This window comes from Chaetodon trifascialis, chromosome 16, assembly GCF_039877785.1.
Source record: "Chaetodon trifascialis isolate fChaTrf1 chromosome 16, fChaTrf1.hap1, whole genome shotgun sequence".
NCBI lineage: Eukaryota > Metazoa > Chordata > Actinopteri > Chaetodontiformes > Chaetodontidae > Chaetodon > Chaetodon trifascialis.
In genome coordinates, this window is record NC_092071.1 from 16,543,453 (window position 1) to 16,561,169 (window position 17,717).

Sequence of the window (17,717 nt, forward strand, 5' to 3'; positions counted from 1 at the left end):
TTTTAGGGACTTAATCTTACACAAGTTGATTTTTCACTGTCTGTTTTTCAGGGGCTTTGTGGGGAAAACCCTGAGAGAGGCACCAAGGCTGCACGGAGCAAAGTCTTACCTGAGAAAACTCATGAAGTCACCAACAAAAAGGCAGCAACAGTCAGTCCACAGATGTCCACTCTGCTGAGGAGACTCATGGACGCTGAGTGTGACTTCATTTAAGATGGTGAGCTCACTCAATAACATTACTCATGTAGATCTATTGAAACAACAGCTTGTCTCATTCCTCTAATTCTTTCTCCCTCTCAGTCTCACCCTCCTCTCGCTCCCTGACTAAGCATTAAGTCGGCATCTCCTTGAAATATTTTTCATTCTCTCAATCATTCTTCACTCTTGACATCTCTTATTCTCACACCTTGTACTCTGTCTTTCATTCTCCCTGCGTTATTTGTGTTTATGAAGTCACACATACAGCTGTTTGAGTGGCTGGGATGTTTGGGATATTTTATCTTTGGATTCCTATGTTCATGGTCCACATTATGATAAGAGGAAATGATGTGGATTTTGTGTGTGAGAAGTTGCAATTTAGTTATTCTTTTTACTTGTACCACTATTTGCCTTAAGGTTGAGCAATAGATTCAGTATATTCACATGCAGTCCAGTTGCTAGAATAAAATATTGGCATTATATGTTTCTGCAAGCCACAGATATGTTCAATTTGTATGTTTCATACTGATTGTAACAACATTTCTACAATAGGCATCAAAGAGACAAAGTTCAAATTACTGGTACGTGTATATGAGCCGAGTTTCTCGTCAGGCGGCGGGAGGTGGTGGTGTGGCAGCTAAGATAACACGACTGCCAAGCAGTAGGCCGCTGTACCAGCCGTGTTCCCTATGACAAAACCAGGTATTTTTAAGGAGAGGTTGAGACATCCTCCAGCTGTGTTTGTGGCTGTGCGTGTTCCACAAAGCAAAGTTTGTCAGATGACTTTAAAAATGCTATCACTGAATTGTAATTTGTTACCATGAACCTGAATTGCAAATCATAACTGAATCGTATTCAAATAGCTCATTTAAATTTAGCTTTACAGATTCAAATAATGTAATCTTTTTTCACTTATCAGACTGACTTTCTAATCCTGCTCAGTGCAACAGTCCTCTGGGCAAAAGCTGCATAACAGTGAAGCTAGACTATTAGCTATTAGGCTATTGAAAATAAGAAACAGCTATATGATGTATTTTGTTCTTTTTAATGTCTTAACCTGTTGTCTTTCAGCGTCTCTTCAGCCTCAGCTAATGCTTTTTCTGCTCCTACCACATGCGTCCAAGTCGCGAAGGAATTTGTTTGATGTCTCTCCAATTAAGTTGACCCGATCTGTCCAGCTTTTTCAAGCATGTCATTTTGAGGATTTCTACTTGATGTAGGTTTGGTTTTAATTTCAACAATGTCAACTCAAAATATATGCAAACGTAGCGTAATGCTGAATGCACACTTGCACAATGTAGAAGCAGAAACGATGACTGTTCAAGGTCTGGTTTAAGCTCTGAAAGTGACTCCATGAAGGGGTCCCAGGAGACCAGCTGGTGCTTTAATATTCCCAGAGAGAGCACAGCACAGAGACATCACCGCCTTTCTATGTTGACTCATCCCTACACTCCCAGGGCAGGATGACCTCCCGCAGTCTCAACTCACTGACTGAGCTGCTCACTGCAGGCGAATCAAAGACAAGATGGTGCGTAATTATTTTTCAAAGTCAAGGTTGATCATGTCGAAACGGCTCAGCTGGCCAAAGAGAAGACCTTTTGTAGAAGGACGTCTCCAATCCTCCTTTATCATCATCCCTGTGTGCATGGCAGCACAGTCTGTGCAGTCTGCCTTAACTCTGCAACAGAGGCGCTGCTTTAATTAACTGACAACAGTATTTGGGACTTAAAGATTCGAGTGTTGTTTTAAATCAATAAATATTAATAAAATAAAATAATCACAGAGGAATATTGCATTTTGTTAGAAGTCAGTTAGGGACAAGTAGCAGCAGCCTCTTCTTCACTGTGATGTATTTTTACATAAACAGGCCCCTTTAGTGTCCGTCTGGACATGCCTGTCCTGTGTGCGTCTTAATGACACACACCCTGAGCCATTACAGCATTTAACCAGCAGATAGTGTGCATGTGCTGTGTAACCCATTGCACAACTGCAGGTTTCAGGCATTAGTCATGTGAGAAACAAAGTCTTGCTTGTGTCAAACTTGTGCTGAAGTGTACAAGTTCCATGGAATTCAAGATGGATTCAGATGTTTTTCTTTTTTATTTCAGAGATACTGTATGAAAACATTTTGCCTTTTAATCCACAAAAATGATACACTGCTTTGCATCTTTTAGTGCTGTTTGACTACCATTTGGTTTTGATCAGTTGCTGGGCTTTTCCATCCCACCAAATATCTGACACCATTACACAATGAGTAGCTCAGAAATAAGATATTACATTCTTTGGCTCCATTGTTCCTCATTTATTTACTTTCCTCTGATAAACAATGGAGACTGTTTTCACTGCACAACCATTTCAAGCCGTCTATTCAGCTGTCATGGAGAAGGTATGATGTTATTATTCCAATATGACAAGAATCTGAGCTGGTTTCATCTCACTTTTCAACACGTGTAATAGTTATTGAATAGTTTGCACAGAACAGGCTTGAATCCCTGGAAATGTTCCATACTGCACACACTGCTGGAGGATGAGAGCGATGCATATTGATCAGTGAGCACGCGGAGATGTTTTCAACAAAGCGGAGTATTTTCTTCCCCTGCTTCACTTCAGACAGCACGATTTCTAAAGTTTAATGTGCCATTTTACTCAGGGAAATGACAAAGGTTGCCACACAGCTCTTTCAACACAGCTGAGCTTTTGTAATCTTCTCGGGCTTCTTTTCTGCTTAATTTAAAAAAAAAAGACAATAAACAGTTTGAACAGAATTTTGCTTTATTTATGGAGAGAAACACATTTTGTCATTAAGACTTACATTTTGTTTGAGCCCACAGACCCAAATAGTCTATTTTTGTATATTTTGGTCTATAAAAGCAATGCTTTCCAGTCAGTGTGGATTACAATACTGCAGATCATCACAAACACAAAAAACTTGCTTTATATTTCCCTTTTTTTTACATTGCAAACACAACGGTCCACTCTAAAAGGAGACTGACACTACTTCCTAAATGTGACCGCTGCATTTCTCAATATAGAAAACAACCAAGAATGTCATTTCAAATGTTTGTGTGATTTAACCTGAGTATTACACTGTATATATGTACAGCCATGTTCAAACCTGTGTGCCCTCTTGTCGTGGCATTTTCTCCACCAATAATTCAATTTTTGAATTGTATGGCTCCAGAAAGTGTGAGACGTCAAGGGGTTCACAATGATTTGAGCACAACTGTCTGTGTGTCTGTGTGTTTGAACCAATTACCATAACAGGTACTTAATGTGTGCACATCAAAAATCACTTTGGTCTTGGTCTTCGCCATGAACAACTGATACTGAACTGAAGTTAATATTATATTGACAATATCAGTCTAAACGTCTTGAAAATAGCACTGGTCTACTTGTTATAGGGCCAGCTAAAAACCTACAGACTGTTCATTTTCAAACAGTATGCAAAGTGGCCCAAAATGGTGAAATTAGTCAATTAAATGAATGAATTCAACACACCTCTGCTTTGTCGACATACAGGGTTCGTCATTAAATCAACAGCCAAACACTTCAATAAACTCCTGTTTTCAAAGCATCTGTATCTTTAAAGAGCATTAAACATCAAACACAAATCTGAGCACACACAGGTACCGACTTTACCATCCAGCACGTTACTGATACATCATGTTTTTAGCCATCAGGCTCGACACAGATTTGTGTTTAGTGTAAAGTTACTCTGTTTACATCATGTGGAAAATAAATCATTGTCGTCTGAAATGTCCATTTCATTGCATGACGACCCGTGTGTTGAATCACAACAAATTATGTTTGACAAAGCCACCCAAGAAGAACTTTGGCATGTTTTATTAGGCAAAATATAATCAAAAATATTGAAATTCCCATTAAAATAGCGTAAAGCAGACATGTCAATTAAGAGGAAATAGATGCACTTTACCAAGGTGCACAGCTTACAACACAGAAATCATCTAAGTATTTGAACAACTGAAGTAACTGTTACTGTTACATTTACATATCGCTTTCTATATATATACACACACACGTGTGACTATTTACAGAGAGGACATGATGCTTACTGCTGTACACAGGGTATCTGTGCACTCTGACGTAGCACATAAATGTCCCTGTAAGTTAACTACTGTACCCAGTAAGAGTTAGTACATACCAATGGGCTACTCCCAGTGACACACAGTGTCACAAACATTATGGCATTGATTTTTTCCCCTTTATTTAAATAAAACTATGTTCATATTATACATTTCATATTTTGTTACATTCAAGGTATAGATACAATTTGTATCAACAAGCAAAAGTCAATTCTAGACATTTGTGGCTTAGTTGTTTGCGGCACTTTCAAAGGGAGGGTGGGGACGATGAGCCACCGTTCTGGCCTTTAGTGTAACCTTTGAGCGAAGCAGTACAACGCTGCACTGGTTTATAGAAACGCTTTTGTAACAATAGTGAGGGTTTTATTTTTGGCCTGGAAGTAGTCTACTGCCCTTTTTTTTTAAACAGCCACTGGGCTCTGAATGTGAATTTGCTCTCATACTTGTTAAGCCCACATTGTTCACGAGTGCATTTTAGCTAATTACACAGGAGCACTTGCAATGTGGCGCCACGCCAGAAATAGTAAAACACAAGCCTGTGAGCAAAATCAGCATTTGAAAGTGAAATCATGTGTGCACGTCTTTATGAAACCAACCATGGCTTTAAGGGAAAATATCATGAGACTGATCCACATTTAAACTGATTTGACATTAATTATGCATGCATACATATGGTCATACACATGTATGCGTAGTTTATTTAGTCATAAACTGCCAGAGTTGTCTGTGAACATCACCCACTGTTTTACTCACCAATACCCAAAGTAACATTTCTAGGATCATTCACACAAATACAAATCACTGTAATCCTGGTTCTTTTCATTTTGGTGTGTTGTGGTCTACACTACATTTCCTTTACAAGATCATCAGGGCAATGGACTACTCCAGTGTTCAGTGAAAGAAGGATCTCACTATCACTCAGAAGATTATTATGACACCACATTAAAGCCAAAACGCGAGTGATCTGAATTTACTTTTAGAGTTGTTTCTTAGATCAGTGATGGCATCCAGTACTTCATCTCTCTGCACTGAAAATCTGTGACAATTCAACCACATCAAGGAAAAAGGACGGCACGCAAACTTTTAGCCAAATGCCAGAAACAACCTTGACAGCAGCCTTGCAATCTGATTGTTTCACATGAAGAAACATTTAGGCAGTTTGTTTCACCTTCTCATGAACAGACAGTCGGCCTGAAGTGGCCTTGCCTTTTTTCATGAAAAAACAAAGTCAGCAAAGCCCAAAATTCATTTTGGGCAAAACACATTCAAATGTTTTTTTTTTTCTTTATGTCTGTTCATATACCACGATTGTACCTAAACATTATAAAGAAATAGATATTTTTGAAGCACCACCAATGAGACAAAGTCAGGCTGACATAAATAGCCTTGATAAAGAGTAATGCCACTCAGTTTAACAATTCTCATACATGTTTTCTTTTTGTTTTCATGAACACGTGCATGTGATACTATACTGAGTCAATTTTTAACACTCGATCATGCAATTCAATAGCAGGCCTAAGGGTACCATACCTGAATCCTCAAAGTAAGTGGCATTTCCCTTCAAAGGCACTCAAAGCATGATCTTGCTATTAGGGCTGGCTTTACATGCCACAACCTCTCTGCAACCGTAGGCTGAATGTTTCACGTTCCACTTGATGGTGGTGGGTAGAGAGAAGGCAATGGGTTGCTAAAATCAAGGGAGTTAGCTGATCCTCTTGGGAGCATGTGAGGGTAATACCAAATGTCATGATTAGCAGCCAACGTTAGCATCCTTGAGCCCCCAGTATGGGTAGGATTTGAAAGTCCAATCAAGATAACTGGCTCAACAACTGCCAGACAATCCGCATATTATAAAAGTATGGACAAACCAAATGGTCTTTGAACAGGTTTAACTGCCTTTTGCTGCATGCCAAACTTTGCGCCCCTATGGAGACCAACATCACTTCACCTGACTGAGGCTGCATCACATAAAGCCACCCTATTAGCCCAGTTTTCTAGATCTCAAGGTGCATAACAAGGATATACATAAAAAGTACAAAGTTTTGCAATGCCATCTCCACGTTTGAACTGTACATAACTAACTTTAAGGTACTACATGTTACATGTAGGATTTCACAAAATATATCACTACTAGATCAGAGTAGACTCTTGCCAGTAACCACTGATTTTTTTGGCAGGGCAAGACTGAAAATTAGAAAATTGAAAGCATCCTGAGAGCAGTGTGCTGCAAGGCACAGCCGAATCCTTCCACGATCCTTGGAGACTGGCTGCATGTATGCGAACTGTACATCTGTATTTGAGCAATTCAGCCTCCCGTAAAAAGCCATACAGTAAATGTAATCTTCAACATGCTTTCTAGCATTCACTTCATTTTTTTATGCAATCATTGAAACCTCATACTCTACAAGATATCACAAAACGAGTTCAGTATTAAACTCCACCCAGGCCGAACTGTTACCGGATTTTTCGCATTTTATCTGACAAATGTAACATCAGGTAAATATTCAGTCTGTCCAAGAATTCCTTGTGCAAACATTTAAACGGTGAGGGGAAACACTGTTTCCATCTCGAAAAATACATTTCTACAACTTGTCCCTGCCTACGTCCCATCACAGGCTCTCAAAGTTTCACTACATTTACATGCACTTAAGAAACCAGGTAGCTGTCGGAAACAAGGTGAAGACATGGAATTGGACAAGTTGTTTGGATGCGCTGCAATAGTCTGATTTGCCATATTTTAAGTGTATCTAATAAGTGATAGGACACTGCCATGGTGACATTTTTTGGATCAAAGCATTTGTGACTATTTACTGTTCATCTGTGGAAGCTGGCTAAGTCTATTTAACAAACCAAACCATTTACATGTAGAATAGGGAAAGCTGCAACAATGCATGGGCATAAGTAACAACATTGCCTTTAATACTGCAAGATTACTGCCAAAGAGATGATACCTTCCCTGTCCTGTGTCTCCATCACGCACACTAGCGCAGTTTATCGTAACGCCTTAAACTTAAATGTTGGAAATCATCCGAGTTCTTAAGTGCATGCAAAAGTAGCCTCTGAAACACATTTAACCGGCTGCTGAACACAAACGCTCCACCGACAACTTGAAGGAGTCCATTAGAGCTACTGATTGAAACAAAGATACTTTGAATATTTTCACATTGAAAAGAATCAGCACAACAAATTTGACAAATATATAAATAGGAAAATCCTGGACTTAGCATCCAATAAAGTCAGAAAGGTAACTATACAGTACACCATAGGAAATTATCCGAACACAGATGTTAGTTTGTCCTCGAATCCAATCAATTCTGTGAACCAAAATGTAAAGTTATGTAGAATACTGACACTATATAAATTCTATCTTTTTTTGGCATTATTTAGCAGCTTATAAATGACTTTGAAATAATGGCTTTTGTGTGATTATATGTACATTGATATGTGCACACGTATACAAGTCAAATCTCTTTTTTGGCTTGTTTGTGCACTGTCAAATTCTACCAAAATAGTAGCTTTGTTATGTGAGGCTGAGAAAATATATCTCTTTAGATACTGAGATAGTGCTTTACATCTGAAAATAGGAGGCTTCAATGACTAAGACTTCCATTGAAACCAATCAGACAATGACTAAAGCGTGAGGTCATTCAGATATAAGGCCATTAAATGTCATAGTTCATGCTGTGAGGTATGTATCTACCTCCCTCTTTCTTATCTTCAAAATAAATGCACAAAAAAGTCACAAGAATTATTTACAGCAGAGGCAGACCTAAGCAAGGTTATTTATAGTTCAACTGCACCAGAAACACTTTAGATGCCTTTCATAACACATTCACAGTGCCTGAACAAGATCTTCATAAAAGCTACAATGGTGTCCAGTGTTGACGTACTCTTGTGTCTCATGTAATAAGCCAAATGTGGGAGATGATGCAGAGGTACGATTTCCTATTTTGACTGTGTTGCCATGTAGCTAACCTGTTTACTGAAAGTATTAAATATGGAGACTGCTGCTAAGTAAGTAAACACAGTGAACAGACACACTAACTAAGCTTTTAAGGCTTAGCTTAACAAGTCTGCTAATGCTATCGTGGCAATCTGAAATGTGACATTCTTACATAAAAAGTGTCAGAAAATGAATTGGAAGTGGGGAAAAAAGTCAGTTATTTCATAAAAATTAACTCCTATAAAACTCTGAAAATAAGAACAATGAAATAACACAGTGGCACAACAGAGAGTTGAGTTTAAATTAATTCTTCTTCACAAATTATTGCTGCATTTACTTCATATTTTACACAATTTATTCCTGTTAATCTTTCCTTCAAAATTATTTATTTTTAATACTGACCACTTTGGGGCTCAATACATAGTTTTTATAAGAGTTAAAGGTGTTGAACAAAGGTTCAGTTGATCGTGGATACAGTCCTCAGCTGCTATGCGGCTCCTGCTCGGGCAGTATGAATGTGTTATGAAGCAGATTCCTAATAAGGTTGTACCTCATGTCAACTGCATCACACCTCATATAAAAACGTAGCTTTCATATGGAAAAAGTGTTACAATTTGAGATAAACTTATTAGACAAACTTCCTCTATGCTGAGTAGTTCTCTGTCATCTCAGTGATGTAAAATCTGATCCAGATTTCCCACCCGAGACAATAAAAAAAGAAAAAAAAAAACTCCTGAGGGCAGATGTTGCGCACACTGCAACATTTAACAAATGCCTATCTTTGCAATCAAAATCTAGATTTCCCTTATCACATCACTGCTGAATGTTTGATAAGATCAACGGCTCAATGACATGACCTCAGTTTTGTAACAATGACAGCGGCGAGCTGCTGTGGATCTGTCAAATGAGGGTTCTTCTCCATCACAGAGTGGACTACGTAAGCAGGAAAGATGTTACAAAGGTTCCGATATGTTTGATACTGGTGGTCTGGGATTACATACCGCTCTTGGTGTTCAACTGCAGATGGCATCTCCCACGGTGAGTTCCAGATTTGTTCCATCTTGTCTGGCATGCTGCGGACCATCACCCTCTCACAACACGGCATCAGGCTGTTACTCAGTGGATATGAATGATATCCATAGGACTCATTACCACAAGGCAGAGGGTCCCAGCTTGCATGCTGCTCACGGCACAGTGGAGGTCGCCTCTGTCTCATCGGGTTGCTATCATATAGCCTTGAATCTGATATGCTGTCCATGCGAGTCATGCCAAGAGACCGTGTGGGCTGTGAGGACAAAGGTGGGAGGACATTCTGAGTCAGGGGATAGTCTCCAGGACAACTAGACCTGGCTCCCACCGCAACATGCTGGATATGTGGCGCTAGATGAGCTCCGGACTGCTTCCGGGGGCCTTGCTTGGGTTCCTCCGGTCCGTAACTCTGTACTCTAGTCAGTGCTTCGTGACGAAACCCGTGGGAGAAAGTCTGCATCCTAGCTTGTGCAGAAGACTGCTGCTGCCCCTTCATGCTCTCCTCTAAGCTACTGTCAACAGAGCTTGGGTACATGTCCCCGTAAGAGGAGAACGAGTCACTGTTTGAATGGCTGAGGCAGGATTCAGGGCAGTGGCTGGGATTTCTCTGATACACACCATGCTCGTGCTCCATGCTACAGAAACTGTCGACATTATGCATGCTGCTCATGCTCATATTTGAAAAATCACTGTGCAGTGAATAATATCCATGGTCGCTAACTGAGTCATACTTTGGGAACTGTTCACTGTACGTAACAGAGGCGCCATGACTGTTGGTAACTAAAATGGGAGGGTACTGTACACTGGACATGTGCTCCAGAGAACTGTGTGCGAACTGCAAAGAGCCTGGCACTGGGCTGCTGGCTGATCGTGTGTTCAAGGCCCCAGCTGCGTGGCTCTTTGCAGGCTGCATGGTGGGCACACTGAGAGCAGATACAAGGGAAGGCACTGAATTTGTCTCAGACTTCCTAACAACGGACAGTGCCTCTGGAGGTTCACAGGCCACTGAGCGAATACTGGGGTCAGACTGACGTTTAGGTGCCACACGCTTGGCCTCAGAGTTACTGTCCCCCTTTGCAGTTAACGGGCCAGTGCCGCATTTAGCTAAAGCCCCCTCGCTCATTGTCTTCACCGCGGACAATTTGGCAAAGGCCCGTAGCTCATCGGCCACTGACCGCTGCGGCTGGTTGACACGCTCTGGATGATAGTACTTGCACTTGTGTCCATATGTGCACTTTTTTCCTTGTTTAAAGAAAGAGCAGACCAAGGCAAGAGAATTAAACACTTAAATTATGCTGACAGAAGTGCAACATTACTCAGAGATGAAGAGACGTTTAGGGAACTTACCGTAGGGGCAAGGTTGTTTTTTGTGCTCTGGAACAACAGGACGCTTGCGGAGGAAATTTTCTAAGCTTGGACCATGTCTTCCCAGTGGATCATCAGGCGGCATAAACCTATCCATAATATGTCATTATTAAATGTATTATTTCCAATGCCACAAAACAGAACAAATAATAATATAATGACTAAAAAGATTATTCCACAGATAAGTTTTATACCTCTCACCAACTTTGATTTTGTACTGTTGTGGGGGCGATATTTTATTTAAAAAAAGATCATATACTCAAAATCCATGGCCATATTCACAGGGTGACAGAATCCAACATAATACATGATGTGGCAGTACGATGTCTTACTTGTCATTGACAAACGAATACATTAGGAGACGCTCTTCTATGAACTTCTTCCACTCTGGCTTCTCATTTTGCAAGTCCCTGTAGTTGTCGTTCGACACAATAATTCCATCAGAATCATAAGCCAGCTTCACTATGAAGCGATCATCATAGCACACCACTCTCCTGCCTTGAACTCTGCGAGATGGGGTGAAAACCAGGATCTTTTCTTTTTCCAGCTTGCGTAATATTTCTTGATCTGAAAGAGGAGTTTCAAGTTTTAGGGTTGATTAACATTTCATTAACAGCTCATCATAATTCCACCACAAAATAACCAAAACCAATATCGCAATGTATTTTGGATGGCGACAGTATGCATTAGGGTATATTATAGTAGTCAATCAATACATGGTGGGGAGAGTCCCAGCATGCCTTTCTTACTGATCCTGAACACACCACAAGGTCACACTTCAGTCATACACAAATACCAAGGTACGCTTCTAACATGCAGGATGACTGTCCTACAGCAGACACACACAACACACATTTCACTTACTACAACTTACAAACTACTACATCAAACTTCAAATAGCAACTGCCTAAAAAATCATTTCAGTACCTGTGATGAGGGCGTCGGGCCTCGACTGTTCCTTCCTCCAGGCTGGGACAAACACAGTGATGTCTTTGTGTCCTTTCTCTAAGAACCATTCAACAGCAAGCTGGATACCACGGCAAGAGAATACCTCTTTGTTTCCATGGCTAGAAAACAAAGCAGTGTGGCATTAAGGTCTCATTAAGTCTCACAAAATGGACATCCATCAGAGCACAGACCAATTAAATGTGAGCGTTTGTTTGTTGGTCTCTCACCTCATTGCAACATTTGAGCCATCGATGACGATGGGCCTGAGGTTATCAAAGGTATCCACAGAGTCCTCTTCCACTGACACTTCAGGACTAACAGTCTCTTTAACACAGGGGGGCCGTGATATTGATGTGCTGGCTGTACTGCTGCAAGGTTGAATTTCAGGCTCTACTTTGTTTCCAAGCCTCACCAACTCAGCGAGAACATCGTTGATGAGCGCAGCAGCTCCCAACTTGTTGAGGACCGTCTCCACCTGCTCTCCCGAATAGCCCAACTTCAAAGCAAAATCCATCTTTGTCTGGTACTCCCTGTCACTGGCGGTCTTGATCCCTGGTCCCGCGCCGGACTCATCCTCGCGAAAATCTTGCACAGTGCTACTCTGAGAAAAACTGGGCCGGTCAAGGCATGGAGAGCGACAGAGCTGCCGGTGGGGTTTTGTGACAGCCAAGGGCTCCTTCTTCTTACACCTGCTGTTGTTCACTTGAACCCTCTGGCATTGCTGCTCTTCTGCTTCACTTTCTGAGCTGCTTCCATCCTCTGAATCGTCAGTGGCATGCTGGGCCTCACTTGACTCAATGTTCTCCTCCCTCCATGGGCGTTTTTCCATTTTGAGCCTCTCCACCATTGACCATACTGTCATCACGTTCGTTTTGACACCTCAGATTTCCACCCCATGCTTCCTCACCTCCACCGCAACCAGGGAATCATACTCCGTGCTGGACTTTAGCGCTACAGGCTCTTTGTGTAGAGCCAAAGTAACACAGTCTCCCCTATATGGGTAGGCAAAAATCTCACTATTAAATCCTGAAAGGGAGCAAAAACACAATGGAAAGTTTCAATTAGTAAGATGGGTTCAGCTTGATTTAACCTTAAAATAATCAATATTTCTTCCATTCAAAAGTCTGCTTGGAAAAGGAAACTTTAGCAAGAGTCCAGTGTGAGAGTGTATCAATCTTAAAATCGCTGGCTTGGTGTTCAAGTGTGTACAGTGTTAATGGAGTTTTTGCAAAATAATGACCTATGCCAGCCCACTGAGCATAGCAAGTCAATGTAGCTGAATACAAGCAGTGCTGTTGTCATGAACCTGGATTTATGTTGACTTGCAGATGACTTCAAACTGTTGTCCAACAACAGAAACAAACAATATGTAAATGAGAGCAACTACATTGTCACTTCACACGAAAACATGATAAGGTAGTCTTGAGCTCCCTCAACCCCACTTGTGGTAGACCAACAAAATCTTGATCTGTGGGAAACAGTGCGATCTGGGGCAAGTGACAGAATCAGTCAAACAAATGGAACAAATTAGTCACCTACACAAATAAACAAATAACCAAAAAACCACCGCGGCGCAGGAAAAGGGCTCATCTGAATATGAAGGTATGCGTGTTTTCTCTGTATGACTGTGTTTTGGTGTTTGTGGTCCACAAGCCAATCAAGTCAAGGCTTTGTTTCATTTGCATTTTTTGTGTGAAACTGGTTGGTCAAACAGTCAGCGATGTCTGCCAAGACTGCGGGCAATTTTTTTTTGTCTGACTGGAACTCCTGTTCTGAGGAAAATGTTATTTGTCACTCCTATAAACTCATCTATACTTACAAATTAACAACCAACGGTGTACTTAAAGCTGTAGGCTGTTACTAACTGCACATTCAAACCACAGCTTTGCATTTGTGAACTTGTTTGCTCTAGTTGTTGGTATGCTACAAGAGAGTTACCAAAAAATCTGAACAGAGCTGTGGGTATTTACAAAAATTGTCTTTGGGACTTTTTCACAATAATCATGTACATACTGTATGAACTGTCACTGACCTCCTCCTGCTTGTAGGTGCAATATGGAAAAAAACAGATACAACACACAACAAAATCTCCACCCAACTTCCCTGTCTCTCTGACTTACTGGTTTTAAAATAAAAAGCCATCTTCCTGCACAAAACCTGTTAAAGTACTGCAGAACTACCCTTGTGTCTATGGGCGCAAAAGCCTTACTGGTCTCACAAGCAACATTTGAACCAGACACACACGGGGTAAGTGCATGAGCTCACATGACCTGAGACAAAGTGTGGGCTGAACAGTGTGCCCATGCACCTCCAGCCCTCTGACAGACTATTCCAATGGAAATCCTTATGGAACAAACCTGTTTTATGGTAAAGCAGAATAGGGGAGCATGTAGTACAAACATGCTGCACCGTCAGCTGCTCCACATGTTCCTTTTTACATACGGATTAATCAAATAATCTTAATAACAAGTGCATTAATGAACACAAACACTAGACTGCACTTTCCCCCAGTCTTGCAGAGTAGGATAGAGCCAGCGCTGAGCTTCAAGAGGCGCAGCCCATGATGTGCGTTGCTTAGCAACACAGCCTTGTCATCAGCTAACTCCTTTTTACCAGTCACGACTAACACAAACACAGCTCATCATCTCTCTTCAGGCAGTCAGTAAATGCAGAACACTTAGAGCTACACTACAACTCTACACTAAAACTCTTCAGAGAGCACATCTGACAATAAAAAAAATGACATTACTTAGACCTCGATCAGTGCTGACCATTGAAAAAGAAAGATCAATCTGGATACGGACGAGTGTGTATAAATGAGGTGATTACCACTGTTTTTGTCTGAGATTTCTACTTTCAGTGTTGGTGACTGTAATGAAATTAAAAATACTATGTCACTGGCAACACCCTCATCAGGTAATACACAAGACTGAAATTCATGGGCCCAGGGGCTGGTAGATATTTTGAAGGTCAATGCATCAGTACATACGTATAAGTCTACAACTGTTTGATCACAGAGTGACAATGATGCAGAGCAATCCCAGGTTTGAACATTTAAAACAATCAGCTGAAAAAGGAGGGATGCTGAGGCACTGCTGTGGGGCTCAACAGTAAACTCACACACCCGCTGCCATGTAAGGCATTTTAGGATCACATTAATACACGTTTAAGGGAGCAAAGCTCGTCCAATTCTTTCCCTTCCACCTCCAGATTCACAGGCTTAGACTCAGCAAGGCCTCCAGACTCTCTCTGCACATGCACAGGCTCGTGTAGCTCGGTTTCATAGCAACAAGTGAAGCAGGGCCCTGAAGCCATCTTTTACATTGCTGACCCTCCATAGTATCCAGTATGAAAGAGGGATAAACCGCACCACAGTAAGTGACGGTCACATGCACGTGCCCCTTGGCTAGCTATAGAAATTAAGACTGACAAATTTAGAGTTCAGTGCAGCCACCGCTGTACAAAAATGATCCGGCAGCTGGGACTGACCAATGAGAGAGCAGAGTACACAACAGAATTATTACTAAAGGTTAAAGGTTCCTGTTTGACATTTTGCCATCTGATCACTGCAAAACTGAGATGCTCTTGAACACCGGCTGCTGCAACACCTAATCAGCGCGCTCTGCCACAACAGCACGTGATCTTGGCCTAGAAATAACTCATCAGCAGAAACACACACAAATATCAAGAAGAGAGCAGATTTTTGGACATGAATATGCCAAATAAGCAAAGGAAAGTTGCAGAACATGGAACCAAGAATAACAATATGATGTCATTTCCTTATTTCCATTGATCTGATACACACTACCAAACACCCACACTCCTCCATATGACCCTGGTAGATGATGTGCTTAACCTTTTTTTTTTTTTTTCATACAGGTCAATTGTCAACAGCTTGTGCTGATGAGCACAGACCTCTTAGATATACATTTTGTGTCTTGGGTCAAAGTCAAGCAGGAGGAAAAGTATAACTTGCAAGTCTTTTCAGTTTTTCTTATTACAAATTTGGCCACATGTCACTTTAGAGCACTGAAGTGTTCGGGCATATGGAGGATTACTCTCTGCATGTCTTAGCATCTCCATTCACTAACAGGCTAATCCCCCCCAAAAAAATAAAAAATAAGAATTAGGGTCATTGCCATGCACTACAAATACAGGAAAGGAAGCTGAACCATTCTGCATATTTGTATGAATTAATGAACACATAAATGAGGAAAAAAAGTGACTCTGGGCAACAACGTGCTTCATACTTCATGCCATGTCCCCCATCTTGTCCAAGTGTCCTGTGTGCATCATAAACGTAGTATTAACTTCTAACCAACTTTTCTCTATTAATGTGAGATTCTACTTAAGTTCTTATTGTCACTCATTTATCTAGTAGTCTCATTTTAACTTTGACAGATCTATTTGATTACTAAGATGTTTAAAGATGTTGGAAACTAGAATCATTCCAAAGTAAAAACTGTGGAAATTAACAAGTGAGGACTGAACTCTATTCTCAGATTAAGCCTTGTGCCTTTAATTCACAGCAAAGTACGTGAATGTGCAACCAAATTAAATGACCGCATTGATCCCAATGACAGTGGGCACACAGGAAACCTGCAGAACTGCTCATCTAACTTGGGTCAACTATGTAATTGCGTTCATCAGCTGAGCACTTTCCACGTCAGTGCAAAAACCTCAAGTGCTTGACATCATTAGCGACAGCATCATGAGTTGAGAGGGATGAAATGGAGGCAGGTTAAACAATATGACAGTTAAAGATATCTCATACTTACGATACACTTTCCCGAATCACGTTATAGCACTTAGTACTGCACACGACGTCCCCTTTACGACTGGATTTGATGAGAGATAACTGGTTTGACACCCTTAGGCCCCGAGTTAAGGTTAGCATACGCTAGCAAGCTAGTCTAACGTTACTTAGCCAGCTGGGGAGTCAACATTCTAGCTATATTAACCAACCGGCCTACTTCGGTTTATCTTGTTGGTCAATGGCTAGAAAGCGATTAGATACCTGTTACTGCAAGCTAACGCTGACCTCCAAGCTTGTCAGGCAACCCCTGTCTCTATTTATCCAGATAACGGTAGCAAAGCTAGGTAGTCAGCTAACACAGTGATAACAGCCAAGTCAGTGGCTCCACAGGCTAACTTCAACGTCAGGCTGCTAACATTGGTTAGCTTTAGCTGCTGAGCGTGTGCTAACCGTTTTGCCGGAATACTACAGTAACTTGAGATAAAGTTGATGATCGTTGAATATTTCAGACGCAGGAGGGACCAGAGCAACACAACACGATTCTCCACATCATCTGCACAGATATCACTGCCATCGTCCTCCGCTAACGGTGCTCACCTCACCTTATTGCTGTCATCGTTCCTCGCCTGTAACAGTTATGTTTTGCTGCCATTGGCGCTGTCGCAGTTTGGTCGGGGTTGCCAGATAACGCGAGGGAAACACGTAACCTCAGCGGTGAAAAGACGCCGGGGTCAGAGCTCCATTACAAACTTGATTTCCGCTCCACCGTCAGACGTCTCATCAACACGTAGTCTCGCAAACAAGGAGCGCTTAACAGAGGAATCACATTATTATAAACTCAAATTGTGATTTCAAAAAATGTCTGATCTCATTGCATCGAGTCACTTGCTCCAAACTCCAAACAGTGATTGCCAATACAGCTGATCTAGCAGACCAAAGCAGTCATGTGTTTATTTTGATTTATTCATTATGTATATGGTGAACGTGCACACATTGTACTGATGTCAGTGAATTGTAAACTGTGCTGTCATGAGGCTGCACGGCAGCTTTAAGTCAACTCCGAGCAAGACAGTGCAGGTTTTGAAGAGGGAAGGGGGCTTTCACGCACCCCTGCTGTCTTCAGGTGAACTCTAATCCGCTTATAGGAGTCATTGTGAGGACGGGATCATCTGGGACACACTGGTTTGTGTTCTGACAAGCAGTGTAAATGTGTTTGCGTACAGCATGTTTAAGCACGACAGCCTCTGGCCTCATGGATGCTGGAGTAAACTACAGCTCCCCCCTCAAGATCAACAAGTGAGAGAAAATGACAAAATGGGAAAAATTGCTTCTTGTCATGTTTATTTTAGTGTAAGGCAGTGTTCTACTCTGACAA

At 41.3% G+C, this 17,717-nt stretch overlaps 2 protein-coding genes across 2 annotated transcripts in view; both read right to left on the bottom strand.

Annotated features, from left to right (window-relative positions):
- gab3 (GRB2 associated binding protein 3) overlaps positions 1 to 17,717 on the bottom strand; it is a 192,046-nt gene that overhangs the window by 158,803 nt on the left and 15,526 nt on the right. The gene's annotated exons all lie outside the window — the stretch shown is intronic.
- Positions 2,962 to 17,011, bottom strand: zc3h12b (zinc finger CCCH-type containing 12B). Its single transcript, XM_070982849.1, has 6 exons — positions 16,945 to 17,011; positions 11,814 to 12,612; positions 11,566 to 11,705; positions 10,971 to 11,205; positions 10,621 to 10,727; positions 2,962 to 10,515 (listed from the first exon to the last, which is right to left on the bottom strand). The coding sequence occupies exons 2-6, from the start codon at positions 12,446 to 12,448 to the stop codon at positions 9,089 to 9,091; spliced, it is 2,544 nt and encodes an 847-aa protein (XP_070838950.1). The 5' UTR covers positions 12,449 to 12,612; positions 16,945 to 17,011; the 3' UTR covers positions 2,962 to 9,088.